Source organism: Octodon degus, unplaced genomic scaffold (genome assembly GCF_000260255.1).
Source record: "Octodon degus isolate 3935 unplaced genomic scaffold, OctDeg1.0 scaffold00003, whole genome shotgun sequence".
Lineage (NCBI taxonomy): Eukaryota > Metazoa > Chordata > Mammalia > Rodentia > Octodontidae > Octodon > Octodon degus.
Window position 1 is genome coordinate 7,062,902 of NW_004524579.1, and position 15,834 is coordinate 7,078,735.

The 15,834-nt window shown below is 41.0% G+C and overlaps 1 protein-coding gene across 1 annotated transcript in view; it reads left to right on the forward strand.

Annotated features, from left to right (window-relative positions):
• Dsg4 (desmoglein 4) overlaps positions 1–1,421 on the forward strand; it is a 38,961-nt gene extending 37,540 nt beyond the window's left edge. The window contains exon 16 of the mRNA XM_004623700.1: positions 654–1,421. Within this exon, the coding sequence (XP_004623757.1) occupies positions 654–1,421 (768 nt within the window). The remainder of the gene's footprint in view (positions 1–653) is intronic.
• Positions 1,422–15,834: the final 14,413 nt, after the last annotated feature.

Below are 15,834 nucleotides of genomic sequence, written 5' to 3' on the forward strand. Positions count from 1 at the left end.
GGAAGACAGCGCCGCTCTGTGCCCTGCTCCACTCCCTCCAAACCGGGACGTCCTACCTGCATTGGCTCTACTCTGCATATTGGCTCCTACCTAAGAGCTTATTTAAAGGAACTTTTTAAAAATAATTTTAAAGTCATGGCAGATGACCTCACTGCTTTGTTAGTGCATTTCCAGCTCCCTTGACTCGAGCTGCATACAATTTCATAAATGCTCTGGCACTAAGTCTCTGAGTTTAGAGATATTCACCTCTCTATATAGTTTTCACTGCAAATTGGACAAATATCCCCCTGAAATCAATATTTTAACCATAACTAATTACATTTTGTTATCAGCTCAAAAACAAAAGACTTTAAGCCCAAAAGATAAATATTAGCTTTGATTCAAAACTTTGATCAAAATATAGACATTATCATTTACTGGTTTTCAAATAAGAGAAATTCAAATTTAGCTTTCAATTTCTATACTTCATTAATGCATACAAATCAAAAAAAACTCCAATTATTTAACAATACATCAAAGTGCTAGGGTTTTTTTCCATGTATCTCATAAAATCTTTTTAGATCAAAAGTCTCTGAAGCGTTGCTGTTGTGCATCTTTGATTGCTTGGAAGGAAAAGAACGTTTTGTAATGTCCTGTTTCTCTTCTAATTTTAGAAGGCTTATGCATATGCAGATGAAGACGAGGGCCGGCCAGCCAATGACTGCTTGCTCATTTACGACCACGAAGGAGTGGGGTCTCCTGTGGGCTCCATTGGTTGCTGCAGTTGGATTGTGGACGACTTAGATGAAAGCTACATGGAAACCTTAGACCCAAAATTTAGGACTCTGGCTGAAATCTGCTTAGACACAGAAATTGAGCCATTTCCTTCCCACCAGGCCTGTATACCTATCAGTACTGACCTGCCTTTGCTCGGCCCTAACTACTTTGTCAATGAATCTTCAGGAGCAACTCTCTCAGAGGCTGAATTCCAAGCAGAAATGGCAACAGCTGAACCAGTCATTCATGGGGACATCATAGTGACTGAGACCTACACCACTGCTGAGCCATGTGTCCAACCCACTACTATTGTTTTTGACCCACAGCTTCCACCTAATGTTGTAGTAACTGAAACAGTAATGGCGCCTGTCTATGATGTTCAGGGGAATATCTGTGTGCCTGCTGAAATAGCCAACACACACAATGTATACTATGCTGAGAGAGTACTGGCTAGCCCAGGGACGCCTGACATGAGCAGTGTTGCCATGGCTGATGCTTGTATGGGACCTATGATGAGTGGTGGTATTTTGGTAGGGCCGGAAATTCAAGTGACACAAATGGTGAGTCCAGACATTCACATAAGTCAAACTATTGGCTCTACCTCCCCAATGACATCTCGACATAGAGTAACACGATATAGTAACATACACTACTCCCAGCAGTAAGTGCTTTATGGCCAATATTCTAGATGGAGACCTTACACCCTAACGATCACCCTGAATATAATCCATCAAAGACATAGAACATATTATATTAACATTGTAACAGTTAAAAAATTCAAACATTATGTTTAATGTGGCTCTTTGATAAACCTGGGGGGACTAGGGCTAAGCACTTTAAATAAACTTTTTTTAAATTTTTGTGACTTTAAACAAAATGCAGAAAAACTGAAGAAATCTTTTTTTTTTTGTCCTTTGACACCGTCAAATAAATAGCACATGCTCATTTTGCAGTCCTCTGGGTCTTCAACCCTGTAGAGACAGTCTTGCAAATCAAGATGCCCTAGGGGCCAGGGAGATGGCTCAGTAGAATAAGTGCTTCCCTGGTAAGTGCAAGGACCTGAGTTCAATACCTGGTTCTGCAAAAAAAAAAAAGTCAAGATGCCCTTTTTCAAGAGAATCTTATCTTGTCCACTGGCTATAATTTGCTTTAAAGAAATATTTCTACTAAAATGTATTAATTGAAAAAGTGAATGCAATCTATACTTCTGAAAGGAACTTGAGGGGGAATATGAAGCATATATCTAAAACAGTTTGTTTCACCACATCATTTCTCAAGATAGCCAATATTAAGCAATACAACATGCTTAGTATAAAAAAGAGTTTACCAACTGGACTTGACTTATGAAAAGGAAATAAATATGAATTTTTATTGCATCTCATTCATTCATAGAATTAGCTATACATTAATTTAGAACTGCAAAAAAATTAGGACAAATCTACAGTAAAACAGATCTGAGAAAAAATATTGGCATTTTCCCTACATTAACTAATTATATGAAAAATTAAAGAGAATTGAATAAGTTTTATTGACCTGAATCATAGAGCTTTCATTTGGCAACCAGATGAAAGTACATTTGTAATTATAGATTCAACGATATTTACTTAGAATGCTACTGAATGTTGGTCTTGGCTTGAACATAGAGATAAAGAAGAAAGGCATGACTTGTGTCTTTATAGAGCTTTTAATTCACTTCTACACTTAAAATAAAACTCTGAGCTATGACCTTGAAATTCTTACCGGACTATGTAGGCTTATCACCACAGTGCATTTCTCTTTCTAATAAAACTATTTTTATGTTGAGTGAATGAAATAGAAACATCTGCACAGGTTGCTCTTTAGTAGCTATAAAGCTGGCTTAAGAGAAAGAAATTCTGGGGAGTACTTCTGCTGAATTCTGTAAAATATGTAACTATACAGTAGTAACTATAATGGGAACAGAAAGACAATGTAAATGAAATAAACTTATTTTGAGGGTTCACTTCTTTTGGAAAGAATTGTAATACCTGTTGCTTTTTTCTCCTTTATGAATAAAACCATAGTGGAATTGGAGGCATCTCATATAACCTCTTGCTCAACTGTCTCATTTTATAGACAAAGAATCTAGAAATAAAGAGGTTAAATGACCACAACCACCTAGCTATGCTTTGAACCCATTGCTCAGATACCCTGTCCAGTGTTTCAGTATTACAACTTCATCAGAATGGAGAGAATTTAACTTTGTCCACTGCATAAGCAATTAAGGACTAATCAAAACAAAAAATATCTAATTGAAACAAAAAATATCTGTCAAAAAGGATCTACAAACTGTGGTACAGGGTTTCAGGGTAAATCCTGAGGTGATTCGATTGACCTTATCAGATACAAAAGTTACATTTCTTGTTATATAGGTTTTGCTTTATCTTGTTCATAACCATCCAGCAGAAAAGTATAAAAACAAGGTATAAAAAGTAAAGCTATATTGATATGCTGAGCTGTAAAAGGCTCAATTCAACAACTTCTAACATTGCCAGTCCTGCAGATAACCACTACTATTATGGACTACTGGACTATATTGGATTATTTTGCTCAATTCACGTACCTACAATATTTAAATAGCAATGGAATACCCATCTCTGACAAAACTTAACAAAAAAGAGGATAAAAATGAAGGACCATTTTGTATCTTGATATGCAAAATAGTTAGGATAAATATACAGCTACTTTCTCTTAATTCAATGAGAAGAAAGATTTGTTCTAATAGTGTTGGGACAGGATATCATGTCTGCATCATGTACGTAATGAATATCCATTATGAAGACAACAATATGCAATGTATTAATTATTGAAACTGTCCTACTAATTGGTTTTGAAACTGTCTCATTGCTATTTGTTTCTCAATAAAATTAATAAAAAAGTAAAAAAAAATCTGTCAAGAAAGTATAGTAAAACATTGTGATGCTAGACTTATTTACATACTCTTGCAATAATTTCCAAATTATATACACTGCCAACTGTTGTCATTCTTCACTTTAGTTACATCAAAGACATTGCTATATTTCACTCATCTATAGTTTGATTAAATATATAAAATAGCCGATCCCTCGTTACATGACCATTTTAACAATCACTCAATAACTGGCCACACAGCATTTGGTATCGGTCAGTTCTGTAGCACATTCTGATATGGACATTTCTCCCCTGATACGTGCATTCTATTAGACCACCAATTCTAAGACTTACTAAATAACTAGCAAATAGTTAAGTGTAAAGTGCTAGTGAGGTTATGCACTGACACTTGAGAAGTGAAGAATAAAACAATTAAGCATTTACCGAAGGATTTAAAATTTTTTAAAGAGATAAGATTACTTGCAAGAAGGATTTTTAGAAATGGTTCTTTGAACTTTTTCTTCTACCTCTTTATCAATACCCAAAGGAGCACGGCACCTCTCAGGACCCCTTTCTCACCCCATCTGTGGAAGAAGATCAGGTCCATCTCACTGGCTCAGCATTGTCAGTGAGGAGAGCTCAACAACAAAGCCAGGATGGCCAACACTGCTCACACACAACCCAAGCTTCTCAGATTGGCTTATCTGCAAATATCATCTCTGGCAAAAATAAAGAAGCCTAAGCCAAGTTCCTCTCTGACTGCATCCAACATAGGCTTTATCTAGGAAGTAAAGTCAACATAGCATTTTTGTTAAAGTCTGAAAATGATCTTAGATATCCGGGAAATGAAATCTAATAAATAAATTCAATAACATATGGTTTGAGTCACGCTGCTGACCTGTGGAATTACTTGAGGAGATAACATCACTAAATGAATAAATGCAGTCCTAAGTGAAAGGAAAAGAAAACATAAGAGCACTTATGAACTTATTTTTAAAAAGTAATTCAAAGAAACTCTCTTGGACTAGATACTTCTGATTGCAATATATTAATAAATATGGTCAAGTTCTATGTATTTTTTCAATTAAAACTATGTGATAAAAGAGAAAAGTTTTTCCTTTTATCCTTAGTACAAGTACTTCATCCATGAACCCAGCTACACATTCCGAAAATCATTCCCATTTTTACTCCATCATTGTCATCTTTATCACTATGAGCACCATATGGTGACACTGATTCATTTGTAAGTGGAAATTCGGAATAGTTAATTTGTTTAGCAATGATAAATTATCTCCATAACATTATTGCGCTATTTGTGAATTTTCATTATAAAATAACAGATCAGTTGAATAAACATCAGATATTGTCCTAGACATTGTAATTATAGAGCTAAATTTAAATTCAACAAAATTAGGTACAATTTCTGTACCAGTCAAACAAATTTCTGTGGAAACAATGAAAGAATAATTTCAATTAAAGGAACCAAGGGAGCCCTGTGAGAACAGTGAAATAAGGCCTAGGCAAGTGGAGTTTTGACCAATAAGGAATATGAAAGTAAAGGCAAAACACAGGCTCTATACGAAGACTATTAAAGTAATCAAATTAAGTTTAGAAATAATAAAATTATCACATAGTCATTTTTAAAGTATTGTCACTACACTAATTGCTCAAAATGCATTATCCTACCCAATTCCCAAAACAACAATAAGATATTATTTATACTTATTTTGCAAGTAAAGACCCTAAAGCCAAGAGAAACAGTTATTTTTACATTAGAGCATTAGTGAGTAGCGGAGTTAAAACCAGTGCAGAGCTGCCCACTCGAAGGACTTCGTTCTCACCAAATTCTGTTGATTCAATTCTGGAAGGACATGTGAGAAGCAGGTAAAAGAGGATTTATTTTTTTTTTTTTTTTTGCGGAACCGGGGATTGAACTCAGGTCCTTATGCTTGCCAGGGAAGCGCTTATTCCACTGAGTCGTCTCCCTGGCCCCAAGGATCTTGGGCATCATTAGGAAGCTGGATGGCATTTGGTTAGAAAATGGGAAACCAGTGAGGTGTGTGTGCCGTTGGTGTCCAGGTCCTGTTTTACGAGATGGTGGTCTTCGGAGGTCTCAGGAGGCCGCCACACCGCTGGCCACCACGTACAGCCTCATCACGGCCCTCACGCTTGCAGGCCGGCGCTGAGCCGCTGAACTAAATCCCCACCTAGGCGGTCCTTCGCATCACGCTCAGCGGAACAGGTTAGCACCGGGTTTCCTAAAAGGACGCCAATGAAGCACTGTGTAAGTTAGCCAAACTACTTGCTCAGTGAATGCCCCGGACCTTTTCTATTACTTCAAGTAAGGTACACATCATGACTTATTTGTAGTTTGTAAAACAAGGCAGGGTTCTTATACCTGTGTCTCCCAGCACCAGCCTGGCTCTTCAGCGCTCACCGCAAGCCTCGCCCTTCCTCGGGAGCGGTGTTGGACATCTCCCCCACTGCCGCAACGTGCTCGCTCCTTTCCTTCCTTGCCCCCTTTAGGAACGGACACCTACTTTTCTTCGGTCTGCTAGCCTGTCAGCAACCTGCGAGCAAGGACAATGCTTTTCTCCTTCCCGTGTCACCAGGGTTAGCAGAGCATCTAGTACAGAGCTGCGCTTGTTAAGTTTTCGGACAGCGCCTGCAGTTCAACGATATTGCCTCTAGAGGGCAGCCTTTGGGACCATCTTCTAGAAGCTGGTGCAAATATCAGCCTGAAGGAGGCGATGCGCCGGCGTCCCTAATTCACCATAACAACTACTTTGCAGGAGAAAAAGAAAAAATACTCTTCAAAAGTTATGTAGATCAACTTCTGCTTTTCGAGAGAAATTGTGGTACAGATGTGTAAAAGAAATATTACAAAGTTATGGAGCAAATCTAGCAAATGTAGCCACTTAAAGATTTGAAAAGTAGATGAGGAGAAGGCAAAACTTAGAATTACAGTCCTGCACAAACACATCTCCCAAGTGACCAGTTTGTAGAGCAACAGTAGCAGAGCTGCTCTTCCTTGATTACTGAACTTTGCCCGTCATACTCTCCTGCAAGTTGATGGTTTCCGTATTATCCTGAACATCATTCTACTTAAGGACATGGACACACTTCATTGTTTTCCAAAAATTTACACAGTGTTCATAAATTTGTACCACAAATGGTTGCCATCACCTTGTTACAGGAAGAGTTTGATTCCAGCTTTTGGTACGATAGGCAGCGTTGTATACGTCCACGTATGTATTACGTCCACACAGAGAAGCTGAAACATTTCTATAGTCTAGGCTCCAAGAGGGAGTGTCATGTCAGGGGACATAGGAAAACAATTGTTATAGAGTTTTCCTAAATTTCCCTCCCAACAAGAATTTCCGTTTAATTTCCACTCACTGTTCTTGAGAAGACTTGCTTAACCATAAATTTAATAATTGATGTTATGAATTTGTAATGATTAATAAGCTAGTAGGAATAATGATTACTTCATATCACCTACCTACCTTATATTCAATATAAGTTGAGCAAATTAAAAAAGTAATCGTTAAATAAGTTACCACATGTACTTAAATATTATTTAGTTTCTCTTCTCTTGTAGTCATCTATTATAGATGTAATAATTCTTTTATTTAAGCTATCTTGTACTGTTTTTTAATTATTTTGATAACTGTGAGGACAATTTCCACTTGTTACTGTTTTCAAAATTATATTGACACTTCTAATAGGCTCAAGTTTTAAAAAATGAAGGGCTTCTATTAAAATTATATTGAATTTATAGATTAATAAGCATGAGCACTTCAAAACTCTGGCATTAACCTATGTCTTTAGCTTTTAGATTATGATATTTTACGCAGAGTACTTTAGAAGAAGGTTAAAATTAAGTTATAAGATCAATAATGGAGTCTGTTCATATTAAGATTACCTTTTGTGGTCTCGGAATGGTAGTTCACGCCTGTAATTCCAGGACCCCAGAGACTGAGGCAGGAGGATTACTGTGAGTTCAAGGCCAGCCTCATCTACACAGTGAGTTCAAGCCCAACCTGAATTACATAGTGAAACACTGTCTCAAAGAAAACAAAAAGCTTGCCTTTCATGATAGCACTACTTTGCTATTTTTTAAAAAGTATTATATTGTATTTTTAACAAAAATTTGTATACAATTGGTATAGTCTGGGTTTTTTAAAGTATTTCTTATGTATAAGTTCTGTAACAATAACAAAAATGTCCTACAACAGTAAGGGGCAAAACAGAGTTGTCAATATTAAGACCAAAGCAAGCCTTATCTGCTTTTAATCATAAATATTTTTCAATTGTGGAAGCCAAGTAAATGAACCCTAGACATCAGACTTACACATCACCTGGAAAGCTCCATTCTTAGAAAGCCAGCTTATAATGCAGAACAAAAGCAAATAGATGAAAAGACTGAGATGTCTTACCATCCTCAAAAATAATAAAATAAAAAATAGTGAAGCCATCCAGTGTAAGCCTGTTTTTATAACAACGCTGACCGCTGGGTGGTTACGGTTGGCAGGCAGGCAGCTGCGGGAGCCGGTGCTGGTTCTCTGGCCCCTACAGGCTGAATCGCGTCCAAGAGGGACAGAGCGCAGAAGCCAAAGCACGACGTGGACAAAAGGAGTCTAGGGGAAGCGAGGCACATGGAAATCGGAGACCGTCACATTTATGGCTGTTGACAGAGAAGGTCGACCCTGAGCTCTACACATGCGTTCCTTAAAGGAGGTTCACACTTCGGTTAGGAGATCACACAGCCCGGCTTCTCTGTGACTAATAGAGGACTAAGTCAAAGGTGAGCGAGCTCTGAGTGTTTAAAGGAGAGGCGGGGTGAGCGCGGCAGCAAGGCTGAGGCCCGGGTCACGGTGCGCTCCGAGTCATCAGCCGCACTGGCTGGCTAGGACGTCTTGGTCACGTGCTTACAGGGAGTCTCTGACAGGGTGGGGACGGCGGGATCAGCGAGGCATGAGCCATCAGGGGTGGGCACATGAAACTAGGAGTTACAGTGGAGAGAAGAGGGCAAAACCAGTATGTATTATATGCCTAGCCTTATGTTAGCCATGCCTCAAATTTTTTCCCGTTTAATCTACCTTATGATCTTAATTTACTATAAATGAAGGAAATTATGGAAAAGAGAGATTGTATGGAGACCCACAAGCGCTTCCAATTCCCTTTCATTCACTCAATTTTTTTTTTTTTTTTAGCATTTTCACGATTTTGAGCAAACTGCTAAGAGTAGACATGTAGTTTTATATCAAGGTCTTCACAATCAGATACAGGAAAAAGAGTCAAACACGCAGCCTGGCAGGTGCTATAAAAGTGGTAGGAATGAGAGTCTCATAAAGGAAAGATGAGTGTCCACCCAGCGATCTTAGGAAAGACTTTTCCTGAGAGACCTTCGAACCCAGTCTGGAAAGAACCACAGGAAATGGCCCAAAGGAGAAATGAGAAGGTCATTCTGATCCACAAAAGCAGAGTGGGAGGGAGGGAGGGAGGAGAGGAGAGAAATGGGGAAGTGGGGGAGGAGCTGGGCTAGTGGACACACCGGAAGTAGCTGCAAGAGGCGAAGGACCGAAGATGATTATATAGATAAAAGGCGTCAGGGGCCTGGACACGGGTGGTGTGCTAGGGAATTTCTACTTTAATCTGAAAGGGAAAGAGAATTATTGAAATATTCAAGGGAGAACACTGAATTTGAAATCATATGTGAGGGTTGCTCTGGCATGACGAGGAGGAAGACGAAGCGACTAAAAAGAACACCAGCAAGGCTGCTTCACTGAGCCAAAGCAGCGAGTGACTTGAGTTTCACCTACATCTTAAGCCTTGGGATAACTGATTAATTAACAACCTATAACACAAAATCACATAAAAATTGTGCATTTGATATCATCAGTAATGGTGATAGCGAGCTAGCCTGACCATGTCCCAAGACGGCACTGTAACCTAAAGGGACCAAGCCCAGTGACCGCCTTCCGCAGCAGCGTAGGGTGCTCTGTGCCAGACTGTGAGCTCAAAGAGCAGCCACGGAAGCCAAGACCCAGCAGAACAAAGTCACCTCAAGGCCATGTTGCTTTCTGCACTCAGAACACAGATGAAAACAAAAGCTCAGTGCTGAAACATCAAGCCATTTTTGCATCACTTTCCTACTATAAATCAATGTGTCATATTGTAGAAAATCTGGAAAATACAAAAAGAAAATGAAAATTATGTCCCATTACCTAGCGACAAATACTGCTATTGCTACGACGGTTTTTTTACCAGTTATGCTAAGATGGCTCCATTGTTCAACTGACAGGTAATGCCTAGGAAACCCACATTTGTGACTGCAAGGTCTTTCGGCCTTATATATTTTTAAAGTTGGAACTATTGTATATAAAAGTTGACACCTACCTTTTACCTTTGGCCCTCTTTGTTAAAGCATTTTAAAGACTTTTCATCTCATGAATGGACAATGATTTTTTCCTCCATTCTTTTATATCTCAAATAATGATGAAATTAATATCTTTGTGCATAGAGTTTTATGTGTACTTTATATTATTTCTATTGGAATTGAAAGGTCAGAGGCTATGTGTATGTTTAAGAATCTGCATGTTAGGGGCCGGGGAGATGGCTCAGTAGAATAAACACTTGCTTGGCAAGCACAAGGGTCTGGGTTCAAAACCCCGGTTCTGCAAAAAAACAACAAAAAAAAAAGAATCTGCATGTTACAACATATTCTTAATAAATAAACTATAATTTTTTTCATTTCTTGTGTTCTAATTTCCCTTTCAGTCTGTGGATTCAGTATAAAGCTTATTTTTACTTGTAAAATATCAGCATTGTAGAGGAATATTTAAAGAGATGATGTCCCAGAGTATTTTGGTAACCATCAAACTTACTCAATTTTTTGACTAAAGGTAATACAAGCTCTGGTAGCTGCAGATGTATCTAGCCCTATCTTTTTGTAGCATTATCCTACAGCCAGTTATGGGATATAATTCTTCTAAGGAAGTACCAAATTACATCCAATTACTTGAATCCTGAAAAAAAAAAAAACTCTCACCCCAAACAACGCATGAGAAAATCTGAACCCCAATAACACATCAGTATCTCTCACATAACAACTATGGACTGATTGACAGAACTAAGTTGACCTCAGGAAAGATCCCTAGACCCAAATACATGCTTGACAGGACATGATGTACTGTGATCCTGGTAGATCTCATCCTGAGACGACTCTTAGGATACCATCTTTGTTCATCTCAAAAAATCGGAAATTTCTATACTGCTCAAAAAACATGATATTATGACTAACATCTCAGCATGTGGCCTGCAAGTGACAGCTTGCTCTCTTGCTCCCATTTCCATAATTCTGCTTCAGCTTTTCCCGCTGCCTTCCTCCGCTCAGAGAATTTACCTTCTCTGTCTCACCTGCAGGAGGTGTTAGCAGGAGAAAAAAGACTGAGATGAGTGGCAGGAAAACTAGAGTTTTATTCTAGGTAGAATAAAAAGATTAAAGGCCTGGACATGTGAGGTAGCATTCCACCTACATCATCATTACTTTTGTAACAATTATAAGTGGGCGAGATAATTCTCCTGAACATTATCTCAATCCAGGAAGTTTCATTACATTTTTCTGATGGGTCTTAGCAGCATAGTCCTTTCAACATGGTTAGAATCCTGCTTAACAATGATTCCTGGAGCCTCTGCAGACTGTTAGCATCTCCTCTTATCAAGGACCAAGCCATAGGGCAAGCACTAGAAAAAGTTCACTGGAAGCCCTAATACATTTTCATTTTACCCACCCCACATTCAGAAGATGTACCCTTTAAGAGAAATTACCTAAAGAAATGAGAATAAAAGAAAGCCATGTATATTCTTTTCTGATAACCTGACTTAGTCTTATATGAAAAGTTAGAGCCTGATCCTGTCAGTCTTCAAATTTTTGATGGGAGGCTCAGGGGGCCTGTTACCTGGCAGAGAAGCAACAGGTTGGAACTCTAGAAGGAAGAGTGACTCTCCAGAGGAGCAGGAAGAACAAGCCAGCTGCTCCCCACTGATCGCCCAGTCTTTCTCCAAGGCTAACGTTCCTTTTGTGAGGGGCTGGGGAGATGGCTCAGTGGAATAAGTGCTTCCCTGGCAAGGGTGAGGGTCTCAGTTCAATCCCCGTTTCTTCCTCTTGTGGCTGCTCCGCAGGCTCCACCAAGAACAAAGTCTGGTGAGTCAAGAGCAACCTGCCATCCCAGATTCCTCCCTCCCCTTAAGGGCCAAGGAGGGGAGAGGGAACAGAAGACTAGAAAATTCAACTGGCTTTGAGATTGTGGTTTCTGTGGAATAAAAAGAGATACCCTTTTTCTAAAGGCAAGGGTGTGACCCATTCTGCTTGTTTTAGCGAAATATTTATCAAGTGCTCTCAGCTAAGACAGAAAAGCATGTAGTTCGACAGGAAAACGCCTGAGAAATGAAATTTAAAGTTGAAACCACTAAGCTCCATGACAGACATGATTCATGATGAAAAGTTAAAAGAGAAAACATCCTTCATTTTGTCAGCTAACGAATAGGGTCTAGGGCTGGGGAGATGGCTCTGTGGAATAAGTGCTTCCTTGGCAAGCGCAGGGGTCTGAGTTCAATCCCCGGTTCCACAAAAAAAAAAAAAAAAAAAAAAAAAAAAAAAAAAAAAAGACGAATAGGGTCAAAGTAAGGCTAAGCTTTACAATGAGTTTTGAATTGGTGATTCTTAAAGTTGAGCGTATGGTTAGTTTCTTTCTTCCTGTACATGTGGCTACGCCCTGGCCCAACACTGCCTATCTCCTTTATCTTCATTGCTGTAGGGCCAGGACGTGCCTGGCACACCGTAGATGCCTCATAAATACTCATAACTCACACAGAGTAAGTTTGATCCTATGAACTATTCCTTATTACTCTGTTGTGTATGTATCCAGTGACCATGGGCTATGGTTACAAGAAATCTGAAAAACACTAGACAAACTCATCTTAAGTTTCCTCACCTCCCCAAATGCTTGAGTTCTGTGAATGAACTGAAAAACGTAAGTGTTTCAGGAGTAAAGGAGGTACCTTTTGGAACTGAGTAAATGCTATGCGTGTGTGGGGTACTTCAACGTCCTTCATACTATTCATGTCACAGGAAGATAAGCACTGGGTAGGTTTTTATACACAGTATTTTTTCTGGAAAGCTCTGGGGAAGTAAGGAAGCCATCAGACCTCTGGAGTACAGTGGAAGAATCTGTCTAACTGATTATGCTGTGATCTTCATTTACAGCGGTCTGTGGTCAGCGTCACGAATGAGTCAGTTCTTCCACACGGAGAAAAGGCAGTGGGTTGTAGCAGCATTGTACTGCTCCTCTGGCGTAAATGAAAACCCCACTTTTGACTCTCTTTGCTGTGATGCTAAACTTTTGGAGCCTAAATTAAGCTGCGCTTGGTAAAGGCTGCTGCACGTGCCCAGTAACAAGTACCACCTCATGACCACAATCAGAAGCCTGTGCTAGGGCTGCACCTGACTGTCACACTGGCTGGCAAGCCCAGCGAGGACACACAAGTCCCCTCCTCCCTGCTCTTCAGAGTCACCACCTTCCCCAGTCTTATCTACTGCTTCGAATAAGATAATCCTTATCAGCTACTCAATCTTCCCTGAAGGTAGAATGAATTGAGACCTTCCAGGCCTTTCAGTCAAGAAGTAGCCAATTCTGAGGGCATGTGCCTCTTAGTAAACAAAACTGCTCCTCACTCCCAAGGGTGTTTATGCTCCCTTGATACAGTGGGGGGGATGAAGCTCATGGGAGGCCAAGAAAACGCTGTCCCCTGAGTGAAATCTTTACACACGAGGCCTCAGGAATCCCTTGGAATTCAGTGAACCTCCAGCCACCTTCCCCCACTGCACTCATTGATGCCCTGAGAGTAGGGACCTAATTCCCGCTCCCCTGCTTTTTTCTATCCAGCTGAGGGCATCCGTCCCACCTACATCCCACACTCACAGTGACTTGTTTTCCTTCAAGTTCTAGCACAGTGGGTGTTCATTATAAGTGAAAATCAAGCTGGACGTGGCAGTGCATGCCTTCAATCCCAGCGCTTGGGAAGCTGAGGTAGGAGGATTGCCCTTAGTAGGAGACCAGGCTGGGCGCCATAGCCAGATCTTGCTTCTAAATAAATAAGTTAAGTGGGCCCAGGGAGATAGCTTGGCAGCATAAAAGCCTGCTTAGCAAGTGTAAGGTCCTGAGTTTGATCCTCGGTACAAAAATAAATAAGTTAATAAATAAATATCAAGTAATTTGTCTTTCTCTGAAGAGTGAAAGCAGGTTATTTGGGGGCATTTTCTGCTTCAAAGGGAAGCACAAAGCACAAAATGTCCTCTTATCAAGAGATTACTACAAGCTTCAGGGGTAGGAAGTGTAGCTCAGCGTGTGACGTCCTGGGTTCCATCCCGGGCACCAAAAAAAAAAAAAAAAAAAAAGACTGACCCAAACTTCAGATCTACATTCTGCTGAGAGGTAGCGCAGAAACGAGAGAGACGCGAGGAAAGAGGAAAGGGACGGAAAAACCAGAGAGGCATGAATGAAGGCGCAGTGAGAGGAAAAAAACGAACGCAGCAGGAAGAAAAGAAGAGCAGGAAGAGGGTGGGAAAGCAACTTTCCCAAGAGGGGAAGGGCTGCCCCAAAGCCCTGGCCCGCCCTGCCCCTCCCAGCGTTCCTCCCGGTGCCTCCCCTACCACCCAGGAAGCGGCACTGGGCAGGGCAGGGAAGGGCAGGGCAGAGGGCGGCCCTCCTGGGTGGTGACTGCACTGCGCCGCCGCTGCGCTGATTCCTTGCCTGCTGCCCCTCAATTGCTCCCTCCCCGTTCCCACATGTTCGTAGTTGTTTGTAGGGGAGTTGGGTTTTTTCCCCAAGGGAATCTTAACCTCCAAACACTGGACTTTTCTTTCCCACTTCATCTCCCCATACCCGACTTGGGTTATCAACGTTAAATGAACTGAAACTTTTCAGATCCTGAAACTTGTGCACTGCCTCTAGTCTGATGGAAATTGATTCCGATTTTAGATCTCCTCTCAGGACTCCCAGGGCTGTTTCCTGGCTCTCAGACTCAGAAGCATGAGTCCCAGCTCACAGCTACCCCCACTAAGATCCCTCCAGTTCAGCAACTATTTATTAAGCAAACAGGCCCTCGGAACATGAAGGAGCACAAAGCACGGCCCCCACTTCGAGGAAATCGCAGACTGGTGGGAGAGGCGGTCCTACACAAGTGCTTCATTACGGCCTGCAAGCAGGCTGTGAAGCTGGAGGGTGTAGCTCAGTGCTAGAGCATTTGCCTACTACGCACAAGGCCCTGCGTTCAATGCCCTCCCCTGAAGGAAGGAAGGAAGGAAGGAAGGAAGGAAGGAAGGAAGGAAGGAAGGAAGGAAAAAGAACACTCTTTCCAGGGCTGCCGGGCGCACAGACGTAGATCGCGCGACAGTCTGGGCGGGACCTGGAGACGCAGACCTTGACCTGGTGTTAGGGTAACAGCCTACAAAGGAACAGCAGGAAGTGAGGCCAGAAACGTCCTGAACCAAAGCACGGAGAACTGTGGGTTTGCTGCAATGAGCTACAAGTTTATCTTGCAGAAGAAGAGAGACTGTCCAGGGATTTAGGCAAGGAAAATTTAAGTTCATGATCCGCATTTCACACGTGCCTTTCCTGCGCTTCTGTGCTACGGAATTCTTGGAGCACTGAACCAGACGAAGAGAAGAGTGGCATTACCCAGCGTTGGCATCTAGAGCTCTGCCATTCTGTGGCCTCCAGGACGCCGTGGAGGCAGCCGCACAGACAAGTGACTGTGCTTGGCCTTAAGGAGCACGTTAAGGAGCTAGTTTTTTATGTGGTGTATTTTTGGAACTTTATGCGGGAACAGGAAAAATACTTTGGAGGTTCCCTGGCAGGTTAAAGAGCCCATCACTTCAGGTCACGAGCCTCTTCCTTGAAGTCCATGTTTCTATTTTAACTTGAACTAATCTGCAGGCTTAGATGGGGCTGGGGGAGTGGCTCAGCCAGATAGCAAGCTATCCTCGGGGGAGACGCAACATAGGATGTATCTAACGCATTCTGCACAAAAATGTTGGATTTGAATCTGGAAAATCTTTAAAGATAATAAGAAAAATACATGGGACTCAAAGTTCTACAATTCAGGAAGTGTTGACCTCAGTCAGATCCTGATTTACACAAATCA